Source organism: Bremia lactucae, linkage group LG3 (assembly GCF_004359215.1).
Source record: "Bremia lactucae strain SF5 linkage group LG3, whole genome shotgun sequence".
NCBI lineage: Eukaryota > Oomycota > Peronosporomycetes > Peronosporales > Peronosporaceae > Bremia > Bremia lactucae.
Genome location: NC_090612.1, coordinates 3,341,153 through 3,366,693, shown reverse-complemented (window position 1 = coordinate 3,366,693; position 25,541 = coordinate 3,341,153). Strand labels below are relative to the sequence as shown.

General features: G+C 45.4%; 6 protein-coding genes across 6 annotated transcripts; 2 read left to right on the top strand and 4 right to left on the bottom strand.

The window, feature by feature from the left end:
- Positions 1 to 7,232: 7,232 nt before the first annotated feature.
- On the bottom strand, positions 7,233 to 8,111 carry CCR75_005119 (uncharacterized protein; the record flags this gene model as incomplete). The annotated part of the gene is made up of 1 exon (XM_067963202.1): positions 7,233 to 8,111. One exon carries the CDS (start codon positions 8,109 to 8,111, stop codon positions 7,233 to 7,235), a length of 879 nt encoding a protein of 292 aa, XP_067815009.1.
- Positions 8,112 to 8,212: 101 nt separating this feature from the next.
- CCR75_005118 (uncharacterized protein) lies at positions 8,213 to 8,817 on the top strand (the record flags this gene model as incomplete). Its single annotated transcript, XM_067963201.1, has 2 exons — positions 8,213 to 8,391; positions 8,463 to 8,817. The coding sequence occupies 2 exons, from the start codon at positions 8,213 to 8,215 to the stop codon at positions 8,815 to 8,817; spliced, it is 534 nt and encodes a 177-aa protein (XP_067815008.1).
- A 4,472-nt stretch (positions 8,818 to 13,289) lies between these two features.
- Positions 13,290 to 13,493, bottom strand: CCR75_005117 (uncharacterized protein; the record flags this gene model as incomplete). Its single annotated transcript, XM_067963200.1, has 1 exon — positions 13,290 to 13,493. The coding sequence occupies one exon, from the start codon at positions 13,491 to 13,493 to the stop codon at positions 13,290 to 13,292; it is 204 nt and encodes a 67-aa protein (XP_067815157.1).
- Positions 13,494 to 18,801: 5,308 nt separating this feature from the next.
- On the bottom strand, positions 18,802 to 19,680 carry CCR75_005116 (uncharacterized protein; the record flags this gene model as incomplete). Its single annotated transcript, XM_067963199.1, has 1 exon — positions 18,802 to 19,680. One exon carries the CDS (start codon positions 19,678 to 19,680, stop codon positions 18,802 to 18,804), a length of 879 nt encoding a protein of 292 aa, XP_067815156.1.
- Positions 19,681 to 19,780: 100 nt separating this feature from the next.
- CCR75_005115 (uncharacterized protein) lies at positions 19,781 to 23,680 on the top strand (the record flags this gene model as incomplete). Its single annotated transcript, XM_067963198.1, has 6 exons — positions 19,781 to 19,959; positions 20,031 to 20,466; positions 20,532 to 20,594; positions 20,661 to 20,883; positions 20,957 to 23,598; positions 23,668 to 23,680. The coding sequence occupies 5 exons, from the start codon at positions 19,781 to 19,783 to the stop codon at positions 21,025 to 21,027; spliced, it is 972 nt and encodes a 323-aa protein (XP_067814848.1). The 3' UTR covers positions 21,028 to 23,598; positions 23,668 to 23,680.
- On the bottom strand, positions 21,108 to 24,092 carry CCR75_005114 (uncharacterized protein; the record flags this gene model as incomplete). Its single annotated transcript, XM_067963197.1, has 5 exons — positions 21,108 to 21,761; positions 21,834 to 21,925; positions 21,999 to 22,988; positions 23,083 to 23,594; positions 23,665 to 24,092. 5 exons carry the CDS (start codon positions 24,090 to 24,092, stop codon positions 21,108 to 21,110), a joined length of 2,676 nt encoding a protein of 891 aa, XP_067815007.1.
- Between the last annotated feature and the right edge of the window lie 1,449 nt (positions 24,093 to 25,541).

Sequence of the window (25,541 nt, the reverse complement as noted above, 5' to 3'; positions counted from 1 at the left end):
TGGTCATAGCCTCTTACATGAGCGCTATAGACCAGCAGGGTTGAGGTCCGAAATTTCGAGACCTCAGGGACTATGCTACCCATTTGTTCGACAACTCTGAACTTAGGGGTAGCTTCAGAGTCCGCGTCAGTAGGGCATCCCGCCCCTACTGCGCTCCTGCATTTCCCGACCCCTCAGTGGTCGAGGCAGAACTCATGCGTCTCGCACGCTGGTTCTTGCCATCCTTTGGGAAGGGAGTCCTCTTGCTGGGCATTTTTGCCCCAGCAGGGACTCTGGCATAGCAGCGAGCCATCATATGGCCGCGCTTGCCGCATATAAAACAGACTACGTCTGCATTACCCAACTCCATAGGAGTGGCATCTGTCCTCTCGGCCGACGGCTTATACGAAGCTGTCGCAGAGGCACTGTTGTAGGATTGCTCCTTAATCAAGGCAATTTGGATTGCCACTTCCATCGTCGACGGCACCTTTCTGAAAAGGGCCTGGCGCGATGGGCCATGCCGTAGTACAAGTCAGCAATGTCCCGTTACACCTGGTAGCACTTTGTAGTCCGTCCAAGGACCACATTTCTTTCATCTAACATGGACATGTCAGATGATAGTGGGAATACGCAACACGTTTCGCGTGATAGCTACTCCTTTCTAAGTGACATAAAAATAAGTTCGGTCGTACGAATGCGTTCGACCGTAGGGAGCGATGCCATCTCGGTCATGCTGTCCGGTTGGACAGAGATGCCCTCCATTCAGCCATCGCCAAGTTCATACAACATGAACTTGACGAGGTAAAAGACAAGGTAGCCCTGCTCAATCAGCAAGGCTCTCAACATGCAGAACTGTTGAGATTACAACAGGTACAGACTCCTGTACCTGGAATGACGCATACGCGCCGTCCCAATACTCAAAAGATTGATATCTCTCAGTATAGGAGAGTCGAAGAAGACTCCCTCTTAAGTTGGTTTGTCGAGTTGGACGATGCCATAAGGGCACGTCACACCATCGACGAACAAATGCAAGTCGCATTCGCTCAATCAAAGTTGGCAGGTCGTGCCAAAACTTGGGCATTCGGCCTTAAGTTGCGCGACCCATATGTCTTTGGGTCGCTAGAGGCTTTTAAAGCCCGGCTCAAACAGACGTTTGAATCGCCTAGGGCTGAGTTCAGAGCTCGTCAAGAGCTTCTGAAACTCAAGCAACTCAAGCGTGATGTTCACGCATATGCCCAGCACATACGACTCTTAGCGAGTTGTAAAACAAACAACCCAGCCCATGAACACACGTAGGTTACGGTGTTCATGCAAGGGCTTACGAATGGTCCCGTAGAGAACCACCTGTTCCGCTTGGAACTGGATACGCTTGAAGAAGCAATATCCGTTGCTGAACAGTCGGACTTTAGCTTGAGACAGGCTCAAGCTAGTTCGTCATCGTATCGTCTTCCAAGACGACACGAGCTAGGAGGTCCAGAAACCATGGACCTCTCTTGCGTCGAAAGCGAGAGGCCTCGCTTCTCGAGCAATAAGCGATTGCAGAAATGCCATTGCTGCCAAAAATTAGGACACTACGCTCATGAGTGTAGTGCCCCGTTAAACTAGATGATTTCTCTAATTGAGTGGGTTTGCGAGGATGGCGTAAGCATTCACGAAGAACGGTGTATGTGGTGTAGACGCATGCACTGAATTATTGATGGCGAATTCGACCATCGGTAAGAACTCGCTCCAATTCGGATACGATTGGACGTAACCTCGAAGTATCTCTTCGAGGACGCGATTTACGCGTTCCATCTGAACACTTGTTTCTGGATAATCGAAAGTTGACATAGTCAGCCCTGTTCCGAGAGATCGGATTACGGATTGCCGAAACTTCACCGTGATCTGTGAATCTCTATCTGAGACCAGTTCTCGGGGTTAACCGTGGAGCCTGAATACCGTGTCGATTAAGACACGGGCAGAGCCCGGAGCCGTGATTGAATCTAGTACTGCAACAAGATGTACCATCTTGCTGAATCTGTCTACAATAACAAGAATTCCATTGATTTTGTAATCGTCTTCGGGAAATCCGAAGATGAAGTCCATCAATACGGACTGCCAACATTTAGCCGGAAGCGCTAGAGGTTGAAAAATGCACAGGATGAAGGGCTAGGCTTCACCCGTTCACAAACCTCGCAAGCACGAATGTTCTTGCGCACAAACTGATACTGGCGGGGCCAGTAAAAGTCGCGACTTACAGTGCGGAAAGTCTTCTCACGTCCACGATGCCCTCTTGTTGGCGCATCGTGACACTCATACATGATGCGCAAGCGCAAATCATTGTGAGTTGGGACGACAATACGTGGAGTGTCGCCGGCAACGGCTATGTAATTAATACAATAAGCCGTTGCGTGTTGTGTATCGATCGGATGACGATCAATATAAAGCCGGTAAATTTTATAAGATTTATTGGATGGATTCATTAGATGATCCATTAAACATAGAAGGTCTTTACCTTCTGTATAGGCTTTCTTTATGTCATCAACTAAGGTTGATGACGGAACACTCGTAGTGAGTGTCGCAACAGTGGGATTATTTTCACTGTTGCGGTGCACTGCCGACTCGTAATCAAGTCGGCGTGATAACGCATTAGCGACGACATTAAGTCGTCCTGGTTTATATTCGACGGAGAAATTATACTCCGCGAAGAAGAATAACCACCTCGCCATTCTTTGCGAGAGGTGTGGGCTGTTTACGGCCGTGTGTAATGACGCATGGTCCGTATTTACGATGAACGGTCTATCTCCGAGGAGATTGACCTTAAATTTAGCCAGTGCATATTTCATGGCAAGGAGCTCCTTGTCATGCACTGAGAAACTGCGTTCAGCTCGTTGCAGCTGATGCGATTGGTAACAGACAACGCACTCCGCGTCATCCGTATCTTATTGCATTAACGCACAGATGATTGCGAAATCGCTGGCGTCACAGACCATATGAAATGGTCTGTCTTGATCTGCAATCGTCAAGATGGGCGATTGCATCAAGCTTTGCTGTATACCTTCAAACAAACGCTGACAATAAGTGTTCCAAAACCATAACTCGTCTTTTTTAAGAGACAAGAGAGATGAATTGTCATCTCGGCATAATTGCGAGAGTTCTTGTGCAAGTACGCCGCTAAACCAAGGAACTCTCTAAGACCCTTGGCATCGACTGAAACTGACCAGTCGGTAATTGCCTTGATCTTTTTCGGGATCAGGGAGCACGTCGTGTTTACCGACGATGAGCCCAAGAAGTGGTATTTCGCTTGCAGCGAATATACACTTCTTGAGATTTGCGTACAGCTTATGCTTTCGCAAGGTGTAAGAGCCTTACGAACGTGAGTTATACGAACTTCCACGTCCGTCTTTCCGTCCATGGCCCGGATATTGGCGAATACATCGTCAAAATAATTCGGTGTGAGAATTCGCACCGGCCTCAACACATTTTGTTTCGCATATGTTAAATGTTACTGGGGCGTTACTACGCCCCTGTGGCATTACTAGCCATTCTTAGAGCATCCCACTGTGAGTGCTCTCTGCTGTTTACGGGATGTCCCGTTCACGTATAAGGATCAAATAAAAATCAATTAATCAGATCAATAGACGAAAATATGGTACTCTTAGACATACCATCGATAAATACGCCTATTCTAGGTATCATCGTTTGATCCGGTACCGTTGCAGCATTCAGTATTTTTAATGAGTGCACTATCCGCCACCCTCCTGTGCCTTTCACACTTAGAAGTTCGGAGAGCTATGTGGGGAGATTGACACCCTTACATGGCCCGCTTTTGATAGATTGATAAAGAATTTGTCGATCGTAAGAACTTGTTCACGAGGCAGTGGCCACTGCTTCATGCCTCATGACACATTACCTAGAGCCCGGTTCGAGCTCGATCTCATGTCGAGTGCTTTATCCTGAGGCATCTTGCATGGAACTGTTTCACGGAATACATCACTGAATTCAATCAAATCTTTGTAAAAAGGTTTTATCATAATTGACTCCCAGGATTGATTAGTATATCTCTCAAATCGCGTCTTCACATCGAGGTCACTTTCGTCCGTCGATGAGCTACTGAGACACGTTCGTTCTCTGCAAAGATTACCGCTGAATGAATTTCGGTTACGTATTCGTTCTCTGTGACACAGATCTGCTTGATTCTACCACTATGCAGACCTCGCAAGAACCGCTTTTTATCTAGGGTAGGTAATTGCTTTATCTCCGAAGTTAACTTTGGAGGCGCATACAGATCAAGAGTATAAGCCCCTACTCTTGATCCGTCATTAATCAAGACATTCAATGTCTCAATATATTCCTGGGATTTTTCCACAGGCTGACGAGGGATAAATCTCTCGGGATGTCGAAGTCCAATCACTTTCGCATTAACTGTTTGAGGAGTCTCTCCTCAAGTACGTGGGACTTATTCCCTCAGCATCTTCCAACTGTGATTGCGCTGTCACAGTCGGGTCGTCTACGGTCGACTCTCTACTCGACCTAGGATCATCGTGTTGTCCCTTTTGGACAACCAGTATATTCCTTGAATGTCGCCCGCTAGGCGTAAATTCATGTCTAAATCCACTTTACTTATTCGAGTGGTGGACTTTCGGTGCTGCGTGTGCTCTCGCACAGCCGCCGGCAACGTACATGCAGCCGTACTAACTGTACCACAAGTGAGGCATTCGCACACATCCACACGCTTGTGGACGCTCCGAAATGCTCATCAGATGGCTATCTGATGAACAAGTGACAGGCATCTTTACGGATCGATGCTGCCAGCTCATTCCTGGCTCATATTTTTTGAGCCAAGGTAAACCTAAGATGACATCAAATTTGTCATCCAAATCCAGTACGATGAAATCATCATCGTACTGTAATATTTTAACGTTTAGTGGAATTTCACTTCGCGTTTCATTAGTTAACGATGCGCCTGTCGCTAGACGGACCGTCATCCCTCGTTGGAAGGATGTCGCGCTCAACATATTTGAGCCTACGATTCTCTAGCGACTGGCGAATTAAGTTATTCGGTGCCCCACATTCCACTGGGGCTCAAAGTGACAAAGCATTTGTCACTTTTCACTTCAAGGTGATCAGGGATACCTCATCACCAGGTGTAGAGACATATAATGATTGTATGTTTAGAGCAACTTTAGTCAAGAGATATGCAAATTCTCATGAGGTTGCTGGATCAGAAGGGCGTTGCGCCCGTACTGACCCCGACCGTCTTTTGGCGGTCCGCCTCGCTGTTGCGATTTCGCAACAACGTCGGGCCCGCGACCGTTGCCCTTTTCGGCAACCGGTCCATAATTACGTTCAGTACCAAGAGGTACTGAACGTGGCACTACACTCATGAGAGTAGTGTCCTAACTTTTGACAGCGATTGCGTTTCTGCAATCGCTTATTGTTCGAAAAGCGAGGTTTTTCGCTTTCGACATAAAAGAGGTCCATAGCTTCTGGACCTCCAAGCTCGTGTCGTCTTGGAGGACGATACGATGACGAACTAGCTTGAGCCTGTCTAAAACAAAAGTCCTCCTGTTCAGCAACGGATATTGCTTCTTCAAGTGTATCCAGTTGCAAGCGGAACAGGTGGGTCTCTACGGGACCATTCGTAGCCCTTGCATGAACACCGTAACCTACGTGTGTTCATGGACTGGATTGTTTGTTATACAACTCGCTAAGAGTTGTATTTGCTGGGCATATGCGTGAACATCACGCTTGAGTTGCTTGAGTTTCAGAAGCTCTGATCGAGCTCTGAACTCAGCTATAGGCGGTTCAAACGTCTGTTTGAGCTGGGCTTTAAAAGTCTCTTGCGACCCAAAGACATATGGGTCGCGCAACTTAAGGCCTAGTGCCTATGTTTTGGCACGACCAGCCAAATTTGACTGAGCAAAAGCGGCTTGCATTTGCTGTCGACGATGTGACGAACCCTTATGACATCGTCCAACTCAACGAACCATCTAATGAGGGAGTCTTCTTCGACTCCCCGATAATAAGCGATGTCTATCTGTAAGGTTTCGGGACGACGCGCGTGCGTCATCCCAGATACAGGGGTCTGTACCTGTTGTAACCTCAACAGTTCTGCCTGTTGAGAGCCTTGCTGACTAAGCAAGGCTACCTTCTCCTTCACCTCGTCAAGTTCATATTGTATGAACTTGGCGATGGCTATATGGAGGGCATCTCTGTCCAAACCGGATAGCATGGTCAATGTGGCGTCTTTGCTACCGTCAAACTCATTCGTTCGACCGCAATTCTTTCTATGTCACTCGGAAAGGAGTAGCTATCTCGCAAAACGTGATGCGTATTCCCAATATCATCTAACATGTCCATGTTAGATGATAGAACTGTGATCCTTAGACGGACAACAAAGTGCTGCCAGGATAAACAAGGCATTGCCGACTTGTACTGCTTCAGTACAAGTCCACTCGCACTGCTTCAGTGCGAGTGGTACCTCACGTCACTTCATGTACACTAAGTACGTGCAGTGGAAGCCTCTCTTTAAAACACTTCCTTTAAAAGAGGGTTAAAAGTAAACTATATTACATATAATTAAGTTCTTCTCTTTCTATCTATTTAATACTAACCTAATTATATACTAATACAAAACATGTAATAAAGTTTTATATGTCTCTCTCTTTGCGCGCGTGTCCAGCTGGACCGCGGAGCAATTTGATATAATGGCCTATTTCTACCAGTGGATAAGCTATCGGAGTATTACTACGTAAAGTAATATATTCCAAATATTATCTTCCTATCAGATAATATATTAATTAACAGCCTTTAAGTGATAATTTCATGTAACGATACACCGGCACATCAGAAACATTAACGGGTTCCCTTTTTTAATAGCAAAATGAAAATTAAATACTTATAATTTATTTAGAAATTACGCAACTAAAATAATTATTTTCAACAGCAGAATAAAATATATTTTTAAGAAAACTATGACTCTTTTTTGCCTCACTACGACGACTCACAAACTCGTCTTCTGCTGAATTGTGAACGAAGTAATGAACAACGTTGCCGTGAAAAGTGCATACACTCGCCTACCCACGACAACTCCAATGTCATTAAGAAACAGAAATTAAATTACTACGCTTATCTGGAGCATACACTTTAGCTTCAGAATTAACTAGCCATGTTAAAAATACCCATAAACGAGATAATCTACTTCAATATTTGTTTGAAAAACGAATAAACGTAATTCTCATATCTCATCTTGCGTGCGCACCAGATTTATGCTATTTCTTTCCGGCTTCCCTATCCTCGAGGGCTTGGCGTACGAGCTTAGCTCCGGTGACCATAAAAAGTGTCTGCCAAATACCGAGCCCAAGACGTGGTACGATGCCCTTAAAAAGACCGCCGTACCCCTGCTCCTTGATAACAGTACGAAACACTTGCATCATGTTTTGTTTGGGCTCACCGCGGTCGGCGGCGCTCTGCATCTGAATGCGTGCCACTTCAAACGGGTGGTTCCAACACGCTAAGCCACCACCCACTATACCTGCGCTGGCCTCCTGAGCCACCGTAAGCTTTGCGTCCTTGTCGCCGTGAAATAAGACCTTAAATTGGCCACGAACAATCTCGGTAAAGCCTTGACGAGAGGCCCAATTCGTGGCTTGACGAAAGGCGATGGCGGTGCCGCCAGGGTAGAAACCTTTAACACCGTGGGCGCCGTATACGTTATGGATGCGCTGCATGGTAGAGATAGAGCGGTCGCCAGTGACGGCGCCAGTAACTAGAAAGGTGCAGGGGCCCATGACTACGACCTGGCATACACCACCGCCGGCTCCGGCCAGAAAACCCGTAGCGCTCTTACCCACACCAGCGGCAAGTAACGAGTCGGCAATGGCCTCTTTAGAGTAGAGCAAAATAGCCCCTTTCGAGCCTGACTCGACCATTTTGGGTCCCGTACCCGCCCAGAAGGCAGAAATACCGCCACCTTCCTGCATCACATTGCGAAAGGCCTGCAGCGTTGTCTCGGTGCGAAAACGACCCATGCGTGTTTTCCAAACTTCAAAGGGCATACCGAGTGTCGCGGCCTCTACGCACTGCAACAGGCCGCCATTGATAAGATCCCGAGGACCCACTTTCTTGCCAGACGCAGGTGGAGGGGACATTTGATATTAGGAAGAGAGGCACCAATTTCCAAGATCGATGTGCCGCAATAAAGGATTTTATGACGTGCATCTTTTTTTTTTTGAAAACCCTCTCTATTAGAATGGTCATGATAGAAAATTACGAATTTTTATTTTACCAAGACATGACGCTCAAGAACCTCAAACCAATTACGATCAAGCGCAACCTCTCGCTTGCTGACGGCTACCAGCTTTTTCCAATTGCCGACAAGTGGGCCGAATTGCTGCCGGAGCGTATTCCGCTCCAATTTTCATTCTTTCGGTCGGCTGTTCTCTTTGAATTATTGCTTGAATAAAAAGTCGCTGACAAATCCTATCGTTTTGTCAGTGTAGTTACGTGGGTTTCTATGTGGCTTGCATTGAGAACGGAAAGCCGACGGTTGTGAAATCTCGTGCAGTGGCAGCGCTTCGTGTAACCATTCAGAATGAGGACAAGGTGGTCTTTAACGAGCGCGTCAGTACCGCCTTCCCCAACGGTGTCTACTACGTTCAGGACATTTGTCTCGAGAATGCAGGGGTGCACACTGTATGCGTTACGGTAGAAGGAGGACTAGCGGATGAATTGGCACCGCTCGTGCTTAAAATGGAAGTGTTTGAGTTTATGGAACTCCACGAGTGTCCTGACTTGGTCAAGGGCGCGTACCAGCCGTTGCGCGAGTTCGTACTTAAGTGTATCGAAGAAGGNTAATTGCGTTCAGCTGGTTGCAGCTGACGCGATTGGTAACAGACGACGCGCTCCGCGCCATCTGTATCGTATTGCATTAACGCACAGCCGATTGCGAAATCGCTGGCGTCACAGACCACATGGAATGGTCTGTCTTGATCTGCAATCGCCAATATGGGCGGTTGCATCAAGCTTTGCTTGATACCTTTAAACGAACGCTGACAATTAGCGTTCCATAACCATTTCTCGTCTTTTTTCAAGAGACGAGAGAGATGAACTATCATCTCTGCATAATTGCGAGAGTACATGTGCAAGTACGCCGCTAAACCAAGGAACTTCTTAAGTCCCTTGACCTCGACTGAAATTGTCCAGTCGGCAATTGCCTTGATCTCCCGGGATCAGGGCGCACGCCGTGTTTACCGACGATGCACTCAAGAAGTGGTATTTTCGCTTGCAGCAAATAAACACTTTTTGTAATTTGCGTACAGCTCATGCTTTCGCATAAGTGTAAAAAACTGACAAGCGTTAATTTTATGAACTTCTGCGTCAGTCTTTCCGTCCATAGCCCGGCTATGGACGAATACATCGTCGAAATAACTCGGTGCGACTTCTCGCACCAGTCTCAACAGATCCGTTACGCATCTGTTGAATGTTGCAGGGGTGTTACTAAGCCTCTTTGGTATTACTAGCCATTCCCAGAGCTTCCCAGTGGGAGTGCTCACTGCTGTGTACGGGATGTCCCGTTCACGCATAAGGATCTCATAAAATACATCCATCCGATCCATAGACGAAAAGATGGACTCTTAGACATACCATCTATGATTACGTCTTTTCTAGGTATCGGCGTTTGTGCCGGTACTGTTGCAGACTTCGGTTTATTGAATGCGTGCGCTATCTGCCACCCTCCTGTGCCCTTTCGCACGCAGAAGGTCGGACAGCTATGTGGAGGAAGTTGACTCCCTCAAATGGCCCGCTTTTAATTCGATCGTTAAAGAAATTTTTCGATCGCAAGTACTTGTTCACGAGGCAGTGGCCACTGCTTCATGACAAAGTACATCGAGCCGGGTTTGAGCTCGATCTCATGTCGAGCGCCTTTATCCTAGGCAACTCTCATGGAACTGCTTCAGGGAATATATTCCTAAATTCGATCAAATCCTCTTATAAAGGGTTTGTCTTAAGTGACTCACAGGATTGAGTAGTATATCTCTCAATCCGAGTCTTCACATCGAGGACACTTTCGTCAATCGATGAGCTGCTGAGAACCCGTTCGTTCTCTGCAAAAAATTCCGCTGACCGATTGTCGGTTACGTACTCGTCCTCTGTGACGAGTACGCAGATATGCTTAATTTTACCACCATGCAGATCTCTCCAGAATCGCTTGGGCTCAAGGGTTGGTAATTGAGTTATCTCCGAATGTACTTCAGAGGTGCATACAGATCAAGAGTATAAGCGCCAGCTTTTGATCCGTCATTAACCAAGACATTCAATGTCTTATGTTATTCCTGGGATTTTTATCCAGAGGCTGCCGAGGGATAAATCTCTCGGGAAGTTGAAGTCCAATCATTTCCGCATTAACTGTTTGAGGAGATTTCTTCTCAAGTACGTTGGGACTTATTCCATCAACGTCTTTAGAGTGTGATTGCGCTATCACAGTCGGGTCCTCTACGGCCGACTCTCTTCTCGACCTAGGATCATCGCGTTGTCCCTGTGGGGCAACCGGTAATTCATTGAATGTCACCCGCTAGGCGTACATTCATGTCTCAATCCACTCAACTTATACGAGTGGTGGACCTTCGGTGCTGCGTGTGCTTCGCACAGCCGCCGGCAGCCGACTCCACAGTGTGATTGGTAATCACTCTGTGATCTTTTGTGCGGTCGTACTAATAGTATGCGTGCAGTCGTAATAACAGTACCACAAGCGAGGCCATCGCACACACCCGTAGGACATCCATACGCTTGTGAGCGCTCTGAAACGTTCATCAGTTGACGAACTGATGAACAAGTGGCAGGCATCTTTACGGATCGATGCTGCCAGTTGATTCCTGGCTCGTATTATTTTAGCCAAGGTAAACCTAGGATGATAGCAAATTTGTCATCCAAATCCAGTACGATGAAATCATCATCGCACTCTTAATCTTTAAGCGTTTAGTGAACTACACGTTTCATTACTAGTATCGCTGCGCCTGTCGCTAGACGCACCGTCATCTTCGTTGGAAAGATATCGCGCTCAACACATTCTAAGCCTTCGACTCTCTAGCGACTGGCGACGAATAAAGTTATTCGACGCCCCACATTCCACAAGGGCTCTTAGTGACAAATCATTTGTCCCTTTTACTTCAAGGTGATGAGAGATACACATCGCCAGGGGCAGAGACACATATTAATTGTGTGTCTGGAGCAACTTTAGTCAAGAAATTTGCAAATTCTCTTGAGGTTGCTGGATCAGTAGGGCATTGCGCCCCTACTGACCCCGTCAATTTTTTTGCGGTCCGCCTCGCTGCTGCGATTTCGCAACAACGTCGGACCCGCGAACGTTGCCCTTTTCAGCAATCGGTCCATAATTACGTTCAGTACCTCTCGGTACTGGGCGTGGGCACTACACTCATAAGCTTAGCGTTGTGACTTTTGACAGCGATTGCGTTTCTGCAATCGCATATTGTTCGAAAAGCGAGGTTTCTCGCTTTCGACATAAAAGAGGTCCATAGGCTCTGGACCTTTAAGCTCGTGTCGTCTTGGAGGACGATACGATGACGAGCTAGCTTGAGCCTGTCTAAAGCGAAAGTCCTCCTATTCCGCAATGGATATTGCTTTTTCAAGCGTATCCAGTTCCAAGCGGAACAGGTGGGTCTTTATGGGACCATTCGTAAGACCTTCCAATAAACACCGCAATTAACGTGTGTTCATGAACTGGGTTGTTTGTGATACAACTCGCTTAGAATCGTATGTGCTGAGCATAAGTGTAAACATCACGCTTGCTTTTACTTGAGTTTCAGAAGCTTTATTCGAGCTCTAAACTCAACCTTAGGCAGTTCAAACGTCTGTTTGAGCCGGGCTATAAAGCCTCTAGCGACCAAGAGACATATGGTTCGCGCATCTTAAGGCCCAATGCCCAAGTTATGGTACAACCTGACAATTTTGACTGAGCAAAAGCGGCTTGCGTTTGCTGTCGACAATGTGACGAACCCTTGTGACATCGTCCAACTCAACAAACCATCTAATGAGGGAGTCTTCTTCGAATCCCGTATGATTAAAGATGTCTATCTGGAAGGTTTCGGGACGACGCGTGTGCGTCATCCCAAGTACAGAATCTGTACCTGCTGTAACCTCAGCAGTTCTTTCTGTTGTGAGCCTTGCTGATTAAGCGAGGCTACCTTTTCCTTCGCCTCGTCAAGTTCATATTGTATGAGCTTAACGATAGTTGAATGGAGGGCATCTCTGTTCAAACCGGATAGCATGGCCAAGATGACATCGTTTCCTATGGTCGAACTCATTCGTTCGACCGCAGTTCTTTCTATGTCACTTAGAAAGGAGTAGCTATCACGCGAAATGTGATGCGTATTCCCATTATCATCTAGTATGTCCATGTTAGATGATAGAACTGTGGTCTTTGGACGGAGTGCAAAGTGGTGTCAGGTGTAACGGGGCACTGCCGACTTGTACTGCTTCAGTACAAGCCCACTTCGCACTGTTTTAGTGCGAGTGGTGCCTCACGTCAATTCATGTACACTAGTACGTGAAGAGGAAGACTTTCTTTAAAACACTTGCCTTTAAAGGAGGGTTAAAAGTAGACTTTATTTAATATAATTAAGTTCTTCTGTTTCTATGTATATTATACTAATTAATTATTAACTTATTCCAAAACTTGTAATAAAGTTTTATCTTTCTCTCTCTTTGCGCGCGTCCAGCGCTGACAGGACCGCGGACCAAGTCGATATAATGGTCTATATCTACCAATCGATAAGCTTTCAAAATACTAGCATGTAAAGTAATATTCTCCAAATATTCTCTACTTTTTAGAGAATATATTAATTAACATTTTTTAAGTGTTAATTTCATGTAACGATACACCCCGTTACATGGGCACATCTGAAACGTTGGCGATACCGGTTCCCTTTTTAAATATCAAATACTTATAATATATTTAGAAATTACGAAACTAGAATAATTATTTTCAACAGCAGAATGAAATAGCTTTATAAAGTATGACTACGACGCCTCGCAAACTCGTCTTCTGCTGAATTGTGAACAAAGTAATGAGCAATGTTGCCGGGAAACGTGCATACACTCGCTTACCCACGACAACCCCAATCTCATTAAAAAACAAAAAATAAATTACTACGCTTATATGGAGCATAAACTTTAGCTTCAGAATATACTAGCCATATTCAAAATACCCATGCACGAGATAATCCACTTCAATATTTATTTGAAAAACGAATAAACGTAATTGCTGCGCGTTTTCTTATATCTCATCTTGCGTGCGCACCAGATATATGCTATTTCTTTCCAGCTTCCCTATCCTCGAGGGCTTGGCGTACGAGCTTAGCTCCGGTGACCATAAAAAGTGTCTGCCAAATACCGAGCCCAAGACGTGGTACGATGCCCTTAAAAAGACCGCCGTACCCCTGCTCCTTGATAACAGTACGAAACACTTGCATCATGTTTTGTTTGGGCTCACCGCGGTCGGCGGCGCTCTGCATCTGAATGCGTGCCACTTCAAACGGGTGGTTCCAACACGCTAAGCCACCACCCACTATACCTGCGCTGGCCTCCTGAGCCACCGTAAGCTTTGCGTCCTTGTCGCCGTGAAANCTTCGGGAAATCCGAAGATGAAGTCCATCAATACGGACTGCCAACATTTAGCCGGAAGCGCTAGAGGTTGAAAAATGCACAGGATGAAGGGCTAGGCTTCACCCGTTCACAAACCTCGCAAGCACGAATGTTCTTGCGCACAAACTGATACTGGCGGGGCCAGTAAAAGTCGCGACTTACAGTGCGGAAAGTCTTCTCACGTCCACGATGCCCTCTTGTTGGCGCATCGTGACACTCATACATGATGCGCAAGCGCAAATCATTGTGAGTTGGGACGACAATACGTGGAGTGTCGCCGGCAACGGCTATGTAATTAATACAATAAGCCGTTGCGTGTTGTGTATCGATCGGATGACGATCAATATAAAGCCGGTAAATTTTATAAGATTTATTGGATGGATTCATTAGATGATCCATTAAACATAGAAGGTCTTTACCTTCTGTATAGGCTTTCTTTATGTCATCAACTAAGGTTGATGACGGAACACTCGTAGTGAGTGTCGCAACAGTGGGATTATTTTCACTGTTGCGGTGCACTGCCGACTCGTAATCAAGTCGGCGTGATAACGCATTAGCGACGACATTAAGTCGTCCTGGTTTATATTCGACGGAGAAATTATACTCCGCGAAGAAGAATAACCACCTCGCCATTCTTTGCGAGAGGTGTGGGCTGTTTACGGCCGTGTGTAATGACGCATGGTCCGTATTTACGATGAACGGTCTATCTCCGAGGAGATTGACCTTAAATTTAGCCAGTGCATATTTCATGGCAAGGAGCTCCTTGTCATGCACTGAGAAACTGCGTTCAGCTCGTTGCAGCTGATGCGATTGGTAACAGACAACGCACTCCGCGTCATCCGTATCTTATTGCATTAACGCACAGATGATTGCGAAATCGCTGGCGTCACAGACCATATGAAATGGTCTGTCTTGATCTGCAATCGTCAAGATGGGCGATTGCATCAAGCTTTGCTGTATACCTTCAAACAAACGCTGACAATAAGTGTTCCAAAACCATAACTCGTCTTTTTTAAGAGACAAGAGAGATGAATTGTCATCTCGGCATAATTGCGAGAGTTCTTGTGCAAGTACGCCGCTAAACCAAGGAACTCTCTAAGACCCTTGGCATCGACTGAAACTGACCAGTCGGTAATTGCCTTGATCTTTTTCGGGATCAGGGAGCACGTCGTGTTTACCGACGATGAGCCCAAGAAGTGGTATTTCGCTTGCAGCGAATATACACTTCTTGAGATTTGCGTACAGCTTATGCTTTCGCAAGGTGTAAGAGCCTTACGAACGTGAGTTATACGAACTTCCACGTCCGTCTTTCCGTCCATGGCCCGGATATTGGCGAATACATCGTCAAAATAATTCGGTGTGAGAATTCGCACCGGTCTCAACACATTTTGTTTCGCATATGTTAAATGTTACTGGGGCGTTACTACGCCCCTGTGGCATTACTAGCCATTCTTAGAGCATCCCACTGTGAGTGCTCTCTGCTGTTTACGGGATGTCCCGTTCACGTATAAGGATCAAATAAAAATCAATTAATCAGATCAATAGACGAAAATATGGTACTCTTAGACATACCATCGATAAATACGCCTATTCTAGGTATCATCGTTTGATCCGGTACCGTTGCAGCATTCAGTATTTTTAATGAGTGCACTATCCGCCACCCTCCTGTGCCTTTCACACTTAGAAGTTCGGAGAGCTATGTGGGGAGATTGACACCCTTACATGGCCCGCTTTTGATAGATTGATAAAGAATTTGTCGATCGTAAGAACTTGTTCACGAGGCAGTGGCCACTGCTTCATGCCTCATGACACATTACCTAGAGCCCGGTTCGAGCTCGATCTCATGTCGAGTGCTTTATCCTGAGGCATCTTGCATGGAACTGTTTCACGGAATACATCACTGAATTCAATCAAATCTTTGTAAAAAGGTTTTATCATAATTGACTCCCAGGATTGATTAGTATATCTCTCAAATCGCGTCTTCACATCGAGGTCACTTTCGTCCGTCGATGAGCTACTGAGACACGTTCGTTCTCTGCAAAGATTACCGCTGAATGAATTTCGGTTACGTATTCGTTCTCTGTGACACAGATCTGCTTGATTCTACCACTATGCAGACCTCGCAAGAACCGCTTTTTATCTAGGGTAGGTAATTGCTTTATCTCCGAAGTTAACTTTGGAGGCGCATACAGATCAAGAGTATAAGCCCCTACTCTTGATCCGTCATTAATCAAGACATTCAATGTCTCAATATATTCCTGGGATTTTTCCACAGGCTGACGAGGGATAAATCTCTCGGGATGTCGAAGTCCAATCACTTTCGCATTAACTGTTTGAGGAGTCTCTCCTCAAGTACGTGGGACTTATTCCCTCAGCATCTTCCAACTGTGATTGCGCTGTCACAGTCGGGTCGTCTACGGTCGACTCTCTACTCGACCTAGGATCATCGTGTTGTCCCTTTTGGACAACCAGTATATTCCTTGAATGTCGCCCGCTAGGCGTAAATTCATGTCTAAATCCACTTTACTTATTCGAGTGGTGGACTTTCGGTGCTGCGTGTGCTCTCGCACAGCCGCCGGCAACGTACATGCAGCCGTACTAACTGTACCACAAGTGAGGCATTCGCACACATCCACACGCTTGTGGACGCTCCGAAATGCTCATCAGATGGCTATCTGATGAACAAGTGACAGGCATCTTTACGGATCGATGCTGCCAGCTCATTCCTGGCTCATATTTTTTGAGCCAAGGTAAACCTAAGATGACATCAAATTTGTCATCCAAATCCAGTACGATGAAATCATCATCGTACTGTAATATTTTAACGTTTAGTGGAATTTCACTTCGCGTTTCATTAGTTAACGATGCGCCTGTCGCTAGACGGACCGTCATCCCTCGTTGGAAGGATGTCGCGCTCAACATATTTGAGCCTACGATTCTCTAGCGACTGGCGAATTAAGTTATTCGGTGCCCCACATTCCACTGGGGCTCAAAGTGACAAAGCATTTGTCACTTTTCACTTCAAGGTGATCAGGGATACCTCATCACCAGGTGTAGAGACATATAATGATTGTATGTTTAGAGCAACTTTAGTCAAGAGATATGCAAATTCTCATGAGGTTGCTGGATCAGAAGGGCGTTGCGCCCGTACTGACCCCGACCGTCTTTTGGCGGTCCGCCTCGCTGTTGCGATTTCGCAACAACGTCGGGCCCGCGACCGTTGCCCTTTTCGGCAACCGGTCCATAATTACGTTCAGTACCAAGAGGTACTGAACGTGGCACTACACTCATGAGAGTAGTGTCCTAACTTTTGACAGCGATTGCGTTTCTGCAATCGCTTATTGTTCGAAAAGCGAGGTTTTTCGCTTTCGACATAAAAGAGGTCCATAGCTTCTGGACCTCCAAGCTCGTGTCGTCTTGGAGGACGATACGATGACGAACTAGCTTGAGCCTGTCTAAAACAAAAGTCCTCCTGTTCAGCAACGGATATTGCTTCTTCAAGTGTATCCAGTTGCAAGCGGAACAGGTGGGTCTCTACGGGACCATTCGTAGCCCTTGCATGAACACCGTAACCTACGTGTGTTCATGGACTGGATTGTTTGTTATACAACTCGCTAAGAGTTGTATTTGCTGGGCATATGCGTGAACATCACGCTTGAGTTGCTTGAGTTTCAGAAGCTCTGATCGAGCTCTGAACTCAGCTATAGGCGGTTCAAACGTCTGTTTGAGCTGGGCTTTAAAAGTCTCTTGCGACCCAAAGACATATGGGTCGCGCAACTTAAGGCCTAGTGCCTATGTTTTGGCACGACCAGCCAAATTTGACTGAGCAAAAGCGGCTTGCATTTGCTGTCGACGATGTGACGAACCCTTATGACATCGTCCAACTCAACGAACCATCTAATGAGGGAGTCTTCTTCGACTCCCCGATAATAAGCGATGTCTATCTGTAAGGTTTCGGGACGACGCGCGTGCGTCATCCCAGATACAGGGGTCTGTACCTGTTGTAACCTCAACAGTTCTGCCTGTTGAGAGCCTTGCTGACTAAGCAAGGCTACCTTCTCCTTCACCTCGTCAAGTTCATATTGTATGAACTTGGCGATGGCTATATGGAGGGCATCTCTGTCCAAACCGGATAGCATGGTCAATGTGGCGTCTTTGCTACCGTCAAACTCATTCGTTCGACCGCAATTCTTTCTATGTCACTCGGAAAGGAGTAGCTATCTCGCAAAACGTGATGCGTATTCCCAATATCATCTAACATGTCCATGTTAGATGATAGAACTGTGATCCTTAGACGGACAACAAAGTGCTGCCAGGATAAACAAGGCATTGCCGACTTGTACTGCTTCAGTACAAGTCCACTCGCACTGCTTCAGTGCGAGTGGTACCTCACGTCACTTCATGTACACTAAGTACGTGCAGTGGAAGCCTCTCTTTAAAACACTTCCTTTAAAAGAGGGTTAAAAGTAAACTATATTACATATAATTAAGTTCTTCTCTTTCTATCTATTTAATACTAACCTAATTATATACTAATACAAAACATGTAATAAAGTTTTATATGTCTCTCTCTTTGCGCGCGTGTCCAGCTGGACCGCGGAGCAATTTGATATAATGGCCTATTTCTACCAGTGGATAAGCTATCGGAGTATTACTACGTAAAGTAATATATTCCAAATATTATCTTCCTATCAGATAATATATTAATTAACAGCCTTTAAGTGATAATTTCATGTAACGATACACCGGCACATCAGAAACATTAACGGGTTCCCTTTTTTAATAGCAAAATGAAAATTAAATACTTATAATTTATTTAGAAATTACGCAACTAAAATAATTATTTTCAACAGCAGAATAAAATATATTTTTAAGAAAACTATGACTCTTTTTTGCCTCACTACGACGACTCACAAACTCGTCTTCTGCTGAATTGTGAACGAAGTAATGAACAACGTTGCCGTGAAAAGTGCATACACTCGCCTACCCACGACAACTCCAATGTCATTAAGAAACAGAAATTAAATTACTACGCTTATCTGGAGCATACACTTTAGCTTCAGAATTAACTAGCCATGTTAAAAATACCCATAAACGAGATAATCTACTTCAATATTTGTTTGAAAAACGAATAAACGTAATTCTCATATCTCATCTTGCGTGCGCACCAGATTTATGCTATTTCTTTCCGGCTTCCCTATCCTCGAGGGCTTGGCGTACGAGCTTAGCTCCGGTGACCATAAAAAGTGTCTGCCAAATACCGAGCCCAAGACGTGGTACGATGCCCTTAAAAAGACCGCCGTACCCCTGCTCCTTGATAACAGTACGAAACACTTGCATCATGTTTTGTTTGGGCTCACCGCGGTCGGCGGCGCTCTGCATCTGAATGCGTGCCACTTCAAACGGGTGGTTCCAACACGCTAAGCCACCACCCACTATACCTGCGCTGGCCTCCTGAGCCACCGTAAGCTTTGCGTCCTTGTCGCCGTGAAATAAGACCTTAAATTGGCCACGAACAATCTCGGTAAAGCCTTGACGAGAGGCCCAATTCGTGGCTTGACGAAAGGCGATGGCGGTGCCGCCAGGGTAGAAACCTTTAACACCGTGGGCGCCGTATACGTTATGGATGCGCTGCATGGTAGAGATAGAGCGGTCGCCAGTGACGGCGCCAGTAACTAGAAAGGTGCAGGGGCCCATGACTACGACCTGGCATACACCACCGCCGGCTCCGGCCAGAAAACCCGTAGCGCTCTTACCCACACCAGCGGCAAGTAACGAGTCGGCAATGGCCTCTTTAGAGTAGAGCAAAATAGCCCCTTTCGAGCCTGACTCGACCATTTTGGGTCCCGTACCCGCCCAGAAGGCAGAAATACCGCCACCTTCCTGCATCACATTGCGAAAGGCCTGCAGCGTTGTCTCGGTGCGAAAACGACCCATGCGTGTTTTCCAAACTTCAAAGGGCATACCGAGTGTCGCGGCCTCTACGCACTGCAACAGGCCGCCATTGATAAGATCCCGAGGACCCACTTTCTTGCCAGACGCAGGTGGAGGGGACATTTGATATTAGGAAGAGAGGCACCAATTTCCAAGATCGATGTGCCGCAATAAAGGATTTTATGACGTGCATCTTTTTTTTTTGAAAACCCTCTCTATTAGAATGGTCATGATAGAAAATTACGAATTTTTATTTTACCAAGACATGACGCTCAAGAACCTCAAACCAATTACGATCAAGCGCAACCTCTCGCTTGCTGACGGCTACCAGCTTTTTCCAATTGCCGACAAGTGGGCCGAATTGCTGCCGGAGCGTATTCCGCTCCAATTTTCATTCTTTCGGTCGGCTGTTCTCTTTGAATTATTGCTTGAATAAAAAGTCGCTGACAAATCCTATCGTTTTGTCAGTGTAGTTACGTGGGTTTCTATGTGGCTTGCATTGAGAACGGAAAGCCGACGGTTGTGAAATCTCGTGCAGTGGCAGCGCTTCGTGTAACCATTCAGAATGAGGACAAGGTGGTCTTTAACGAGCGCGTCAGTACCGCCTTCCCCAACGGTGTCTACTACGTTCAGGACATTTGTCTCGAGAATGCAGGGGTGCACACTGTATGCGTTACGGTAGAAGGAGGACTAGCGGATGAATTGGCACCGCTCGTGCTTAAAATGGAAGTGTTTGAGTTTATGGAACTCCACGAGTGTCCTGACTTGGTCAAGGGCGCGTACCAGCCGTTGCGCGAGTTCGTACTTAAGTGTATCGAAGAAGGAAACCGCGATAAATTGCGTGACGAGAATTTCCTTGCGACTGTTGTACGCACCAAGAATCATTTGCTGCGCAATGTGGACGCACGGGTACGCGAGAAAGAGGTTACGAAAGGATTACGTGTGTTTGACGAATTCTTGTAACTTTGATTTAGTGGTGGTTACGTACATTCGTACAACATACGATCAACCGCGACGATTTGGAGGCAAACGCTGCGGTTTTGTGTCATTAGCGTAGTCATGTCCACCATTTGTAATCTGGTGTGTTTTTTTTTTTGTATCAGCTCTCTACTTGTCGGACCACACACAAGCGAAAACAAAATCATCCGAGTAAAGTGACCTTTAAACTTGTTCGTGGCATTGTTAATTTACATTTCGCAATCTTGTCGTGTCAAGGCCGCACAGCAGACAAAAAGGAGCATGAGAATCTCTTTGCACGTCGAAAACGAGACTGGAAGCGTGTGCGTCTAGGAAACGTGCGAATGTTTACAACCGAGCCGCTGCATGGTACAGATGATCAGATTTTATCTGAAAGCGTTGATAGAATTCGTCGCTAATATACATTGCTCTATTTTGTCAGCGGGCGCAACAATCACAGTATTCAGCAGAAAAGAAATGTTTCACCAGCTAAGTCTATACGCTCAAGTCTAAGCGGACCCTTGTAATCCCACGGACCACTCAATGAGTAGCTATTGACAAGAAGTTGCAGTAAATACACTTTTCGTCTCGAGTTAGTCGGATAAAAATGGCACGGAAATGGTGAATTCAAGAGACGGAGCAACGGGCATGTTTGTCGGATTCTCAAATGCTGCTTCATAATATTCCCACAGAATCAACACGTATTGTAATAACGCGCGCTCTACGTATGCTTCCAGTTCGTGTGGAAAATATTGCTTCTGAGTGCCATTCGCATCAGATTTTTTAAAAATCTCACCCCGGTGTTTTGGTAAATCAATTTGCTCGGCAATCATTTTAAAATTCGCATCTAGTTTGCTTGCAATTGAAAGATCGACCGACAATTCCTCATCAACAAGACTTTCTCGAAAAACAGTATTCCCGCTAGTGGATGGGCGCTTTAACCTCGCACTAGCATCCCAATTAATGAGGCGTCGAAGAGCTTTCTGTCCCACTGCTGCCTTCTTAATTGGATCCATTGTACTATCTGCAGTAGGGCGCAACATCGCTTGTGCTAGCTCACTAAGAGCACTAAAGTAACTCAGTGCCGGTGACGCAGCCGAGATACTTGAGTGACATGTCTGTTCCTGTGGTCCAATTTCAAAAAATGGCGTCTGTGCGAGCAATATTCGATCTGATGCACTGGGCAAATTTAATCGATTCGAAGCGGATGTCTTAAATACAATCATGTACGAAAAGATCTTTCGAATCTATTCATTAAAGCATACAATTCCAGCACCTCAGGTCAAACGCACGCACAGCAATGGAAAGAGTCCACTTACCTCTTCATTCCAGTGCAAGAAAAATTGAAAAAAATTGTCGCGTAATATAAGTTCCGCCACAAGACGTTTGCGGGCAGCAGTTGGCAATAAGTCTAGTATAACACGATTCAGCATAAACTCAGTAACAAGATCAACATCATCCTGAGTGCATGAGGTTGACTGTACCAATGCAATTGTAAAGACATGTCAGAACTTTCAGTAACGTTTGGACATGAGACGATTGTAAAGCGCTGCGCATGTTGCTTAAAAAGTATTCACCATCAAATGCCGCTCCAAGGCAATAACGTACACGACTCTTGATTTTTCCAGAAGGAACTTTGCTGGCAGGAGGCAATGCCGCCATTGAAGCCGTTTCAAGCATTCGTTGCAAGATATTAAACGAGTAATTAACACTTGTAGGGTCGTGCATATTGGTGCTTTCGAGAATAACTTGCATGAATACGTTCACCAGTGCTTCGTTCTTAAGGACTTCACCACCTGCATCCATAACAGCATCAATTTCTCGATCATTCCAATAATCTTCCCACGGGTCGCTCATTTTGCCCTCAATAATCGAGAGAATACGACTGACCGAAGGCATGGACGAAGCAGCAGTCGTCGACCGTGATCGTCGCTGACACATGCGCGTAAATGCTGCTACATACAGTCGCACAAGCGCAAAGTACCCGGGCACGCAATGCCACAACATACGTCCATCGCCGTAGCGATAATTGCACCACGTGGTCACATCATTCAAGATCGCCGTTACAAAAGTGATGGCCAGAAGGTCATCTCGACCAGGCGAGTTCACTCGTTCAATAAAAACAGCCAATCCATCCTCCATCCTTTCTTGACTAGTTACAGTTAGCTTCACAAATGCGTCATTTTGAAGCTTGTGGCCAATATATAGTAACGGAAGCTGATAGATAAAGGTCACCTCTTGTTCCTCACCAACACGAGTCATGCCTTGCTGAAACACTGCTTCCAATGCAGCGTCAATCAACTGCGTACTCGACCTTTTCATCACCATATCCCGTGGAATCTTTGGAAGGCTACCACCGTCCACAGGTACGACCAAACGAACGGTCCCGCGATTCGATTTGTACTGTGAAAAGGACGAAAAAATCTCGAGCTGCAGGTCGACGCCACTAATGCGATCAGGACGACACTTTGTCTCTACCAAAATCCCATTCAACATATCAAAAAAAACGTGTCAGATCAATCAAAAATTCAAAAGCTGTATCACGGAATTTAAAAAAAAAAAATCTACCAGAGAGATCATTCCAATGACGGCAATAATTTCGAGGGCTCCGTAAACTGCGAATAAGACCTTCACGGCGAGCTCGTTGACGCTTTGCTTGACTAGACCGAAGGCTTGTCTTTTCATTTTTTAAAGCTTGATTAAAAGCACTTTTACCATTGTCAAAAGCTTCTTCGACTCCCTCAAGTTTTTCCGTGCCTTGCAACACCGCTTCTAGCAATTTCGGAGTCGCAAATGGAAATCGAAAGTATACAGCAGTAAAGATATGCGCGACAAAGAAGCGATGGTCTTCAGCCATCGATCGCGCCTTGCGCATCTTGATGGAGCAATACCGGACACTCCGATCTAATAATATATTAAATCGCTTGGACACAAGAGAGTCGACATGAACTTGTTGTCCATCGAGCGGATATCCTTCAATAAACTCCACACGACGACAGATATACACTGCTGCCTGCATATACAATGCACGGCAACGATTACGCACGGGCACGTGATCGACCATGTCCATAAGATAGACCCTACGCATGGGGTACAAGGGCAATGAGCTCATTTTGCCAATGCCCAACTCATTTGACGATAAAAACGTACCACAAATCAAGAAGTACAATTTGCCCCACGTGCAGCGGTAGCATCTTTTTAAAATACGAATGGTACATTAGTTTGCGATCCCCAGACGTGCTGGCGCTTGCTCCGGTTGACGCGTTGGTCGCTGCTGCTGTGCCAAAGTCGAGGTAGAAGAAGAAGGGGCAGCGAAGAAGATCAAGAACCTCGGCCAATGCCATCATCTTTTTCTCTAAGCTCCAGCCATTAAGCTCCGTTGAGCGGCCGGCACCGTTAAGGACCATGGATTGCGTTGGGCGCATGCTGCTATTGCTCGAAATGGTGGGTACGCCCGGTACAGCAGTTATTTCCCGATTCTTGGCAATGTTCTTCAAATGCTGATATAGCTGAGCATTAAATATTAATCGAGCTTTCTCCGGGTGGCCGACGGTGCGGTAGAGCGCGGCGACGGGCATCCTCGTGAAGCAGTGGGGTTTGTCTTTGAAAAGGTTCGAAAGTGACGTCTTCTTTTTTAATATTGGGTTCTATACAGTAAGTTCCATTTCTTGGAAAACTGCTACTATATTCAGCGCAATATGCGATTCATTTACGAAACAGCCCAAGTAGAGGTTTTAAACGTCACGCCGGTTTGAGGACTTCAAAAGCCTCCATGTTTGACGCACTAATGTTTTCATAATTTCTAAAGCACTTGACAACTTTACAAAGTTAATGGCATAAATCACGCAGAAAGAAATTTTTCAATATGTAGCGACTAAGTTGCTCCACGTAGCGGATAAATGGCTTCGATTGCAAGAAAGTATAGTCGATAATTTCATAGAGACGTCTCTTTTGGAGAAGCACCTCATTATAGCTTTGGTATACGTACCAGCTTTCATGCTCGGTAATTATGCCTCAGGGTGTCTTCAACTGCAGCCCTTCTACAGCTTAAAGCCACATACACAGAATTTATTTGACCATCGTGTCAGCCAGTACAAGTCTCAAGTGGTGAATAAAGCTATATTTTTTTCATTATGGAATTGTAAGATCTAGTTGGGAGTGTACCTTTTGTCCCCGATAAATCAAATGGATAAAGATGTGTGATTTGAGAGTACCACCTCGTGTACAGGTGTGCAGAGTGAGTGCGTTAAATGCGCTTTCGTAAGAGCTGCAAACAAAACAGTACCGCCACAAAACAAATGAATCGAAAACGAATAGATTAACAGCTAAGGCTGTATAATGCAGCATACTGCGGAATGATAAATCAGTTAAGAAAATGACCGAAGACGGACTTTTCCGTCAAGATTAGATAAACATTGTGCTAAAAAAGTCATAACCAAACTAGATCACCTATAATGCCGCAAAAAAAAAGTAAAACTGCGACTGTAATGAAGCGAATCGTTACATAATATAAACACTTGAAGGTTGTTATTCAATATATTCTCTAAAAGGTGGATAATATCTGGAGAATATTACTTTACGTAGTAACATTCGGAAAGCTTATCCATTGGTAGATATTTGCCATTATATCGACTTGCTCCGCTGTAACGGGGCACTGCGACTTGTACTGTTTCAGTACAAGTCCACTTCACACTGCTTCAGATGTGAGTGGTGCCTCTCGTTAAGTGACGTACACTGTACGTATAGAGGAAGACTTCTCTTAAGGCAAGTTAGCTTAAGAGTGTAAAATGAAAACTGTATTAATATAGTTAAGTGTCTTGTTAATCTATCTTTGTAAATGTTGTCTTAACTATAAACTAATACTAAACATGTAAATGAATTCTTATCTATCTTATCTCGTAACTCTCTTTGATTACTTCTACAGCTGATTAGTCTGCGGAATAAATAGACATAATGGTCTATACCTATTTATGGATAAGAATTCAGGAAATTACTATTTAAAGTAATTTCCTCCAAATATTATCTAC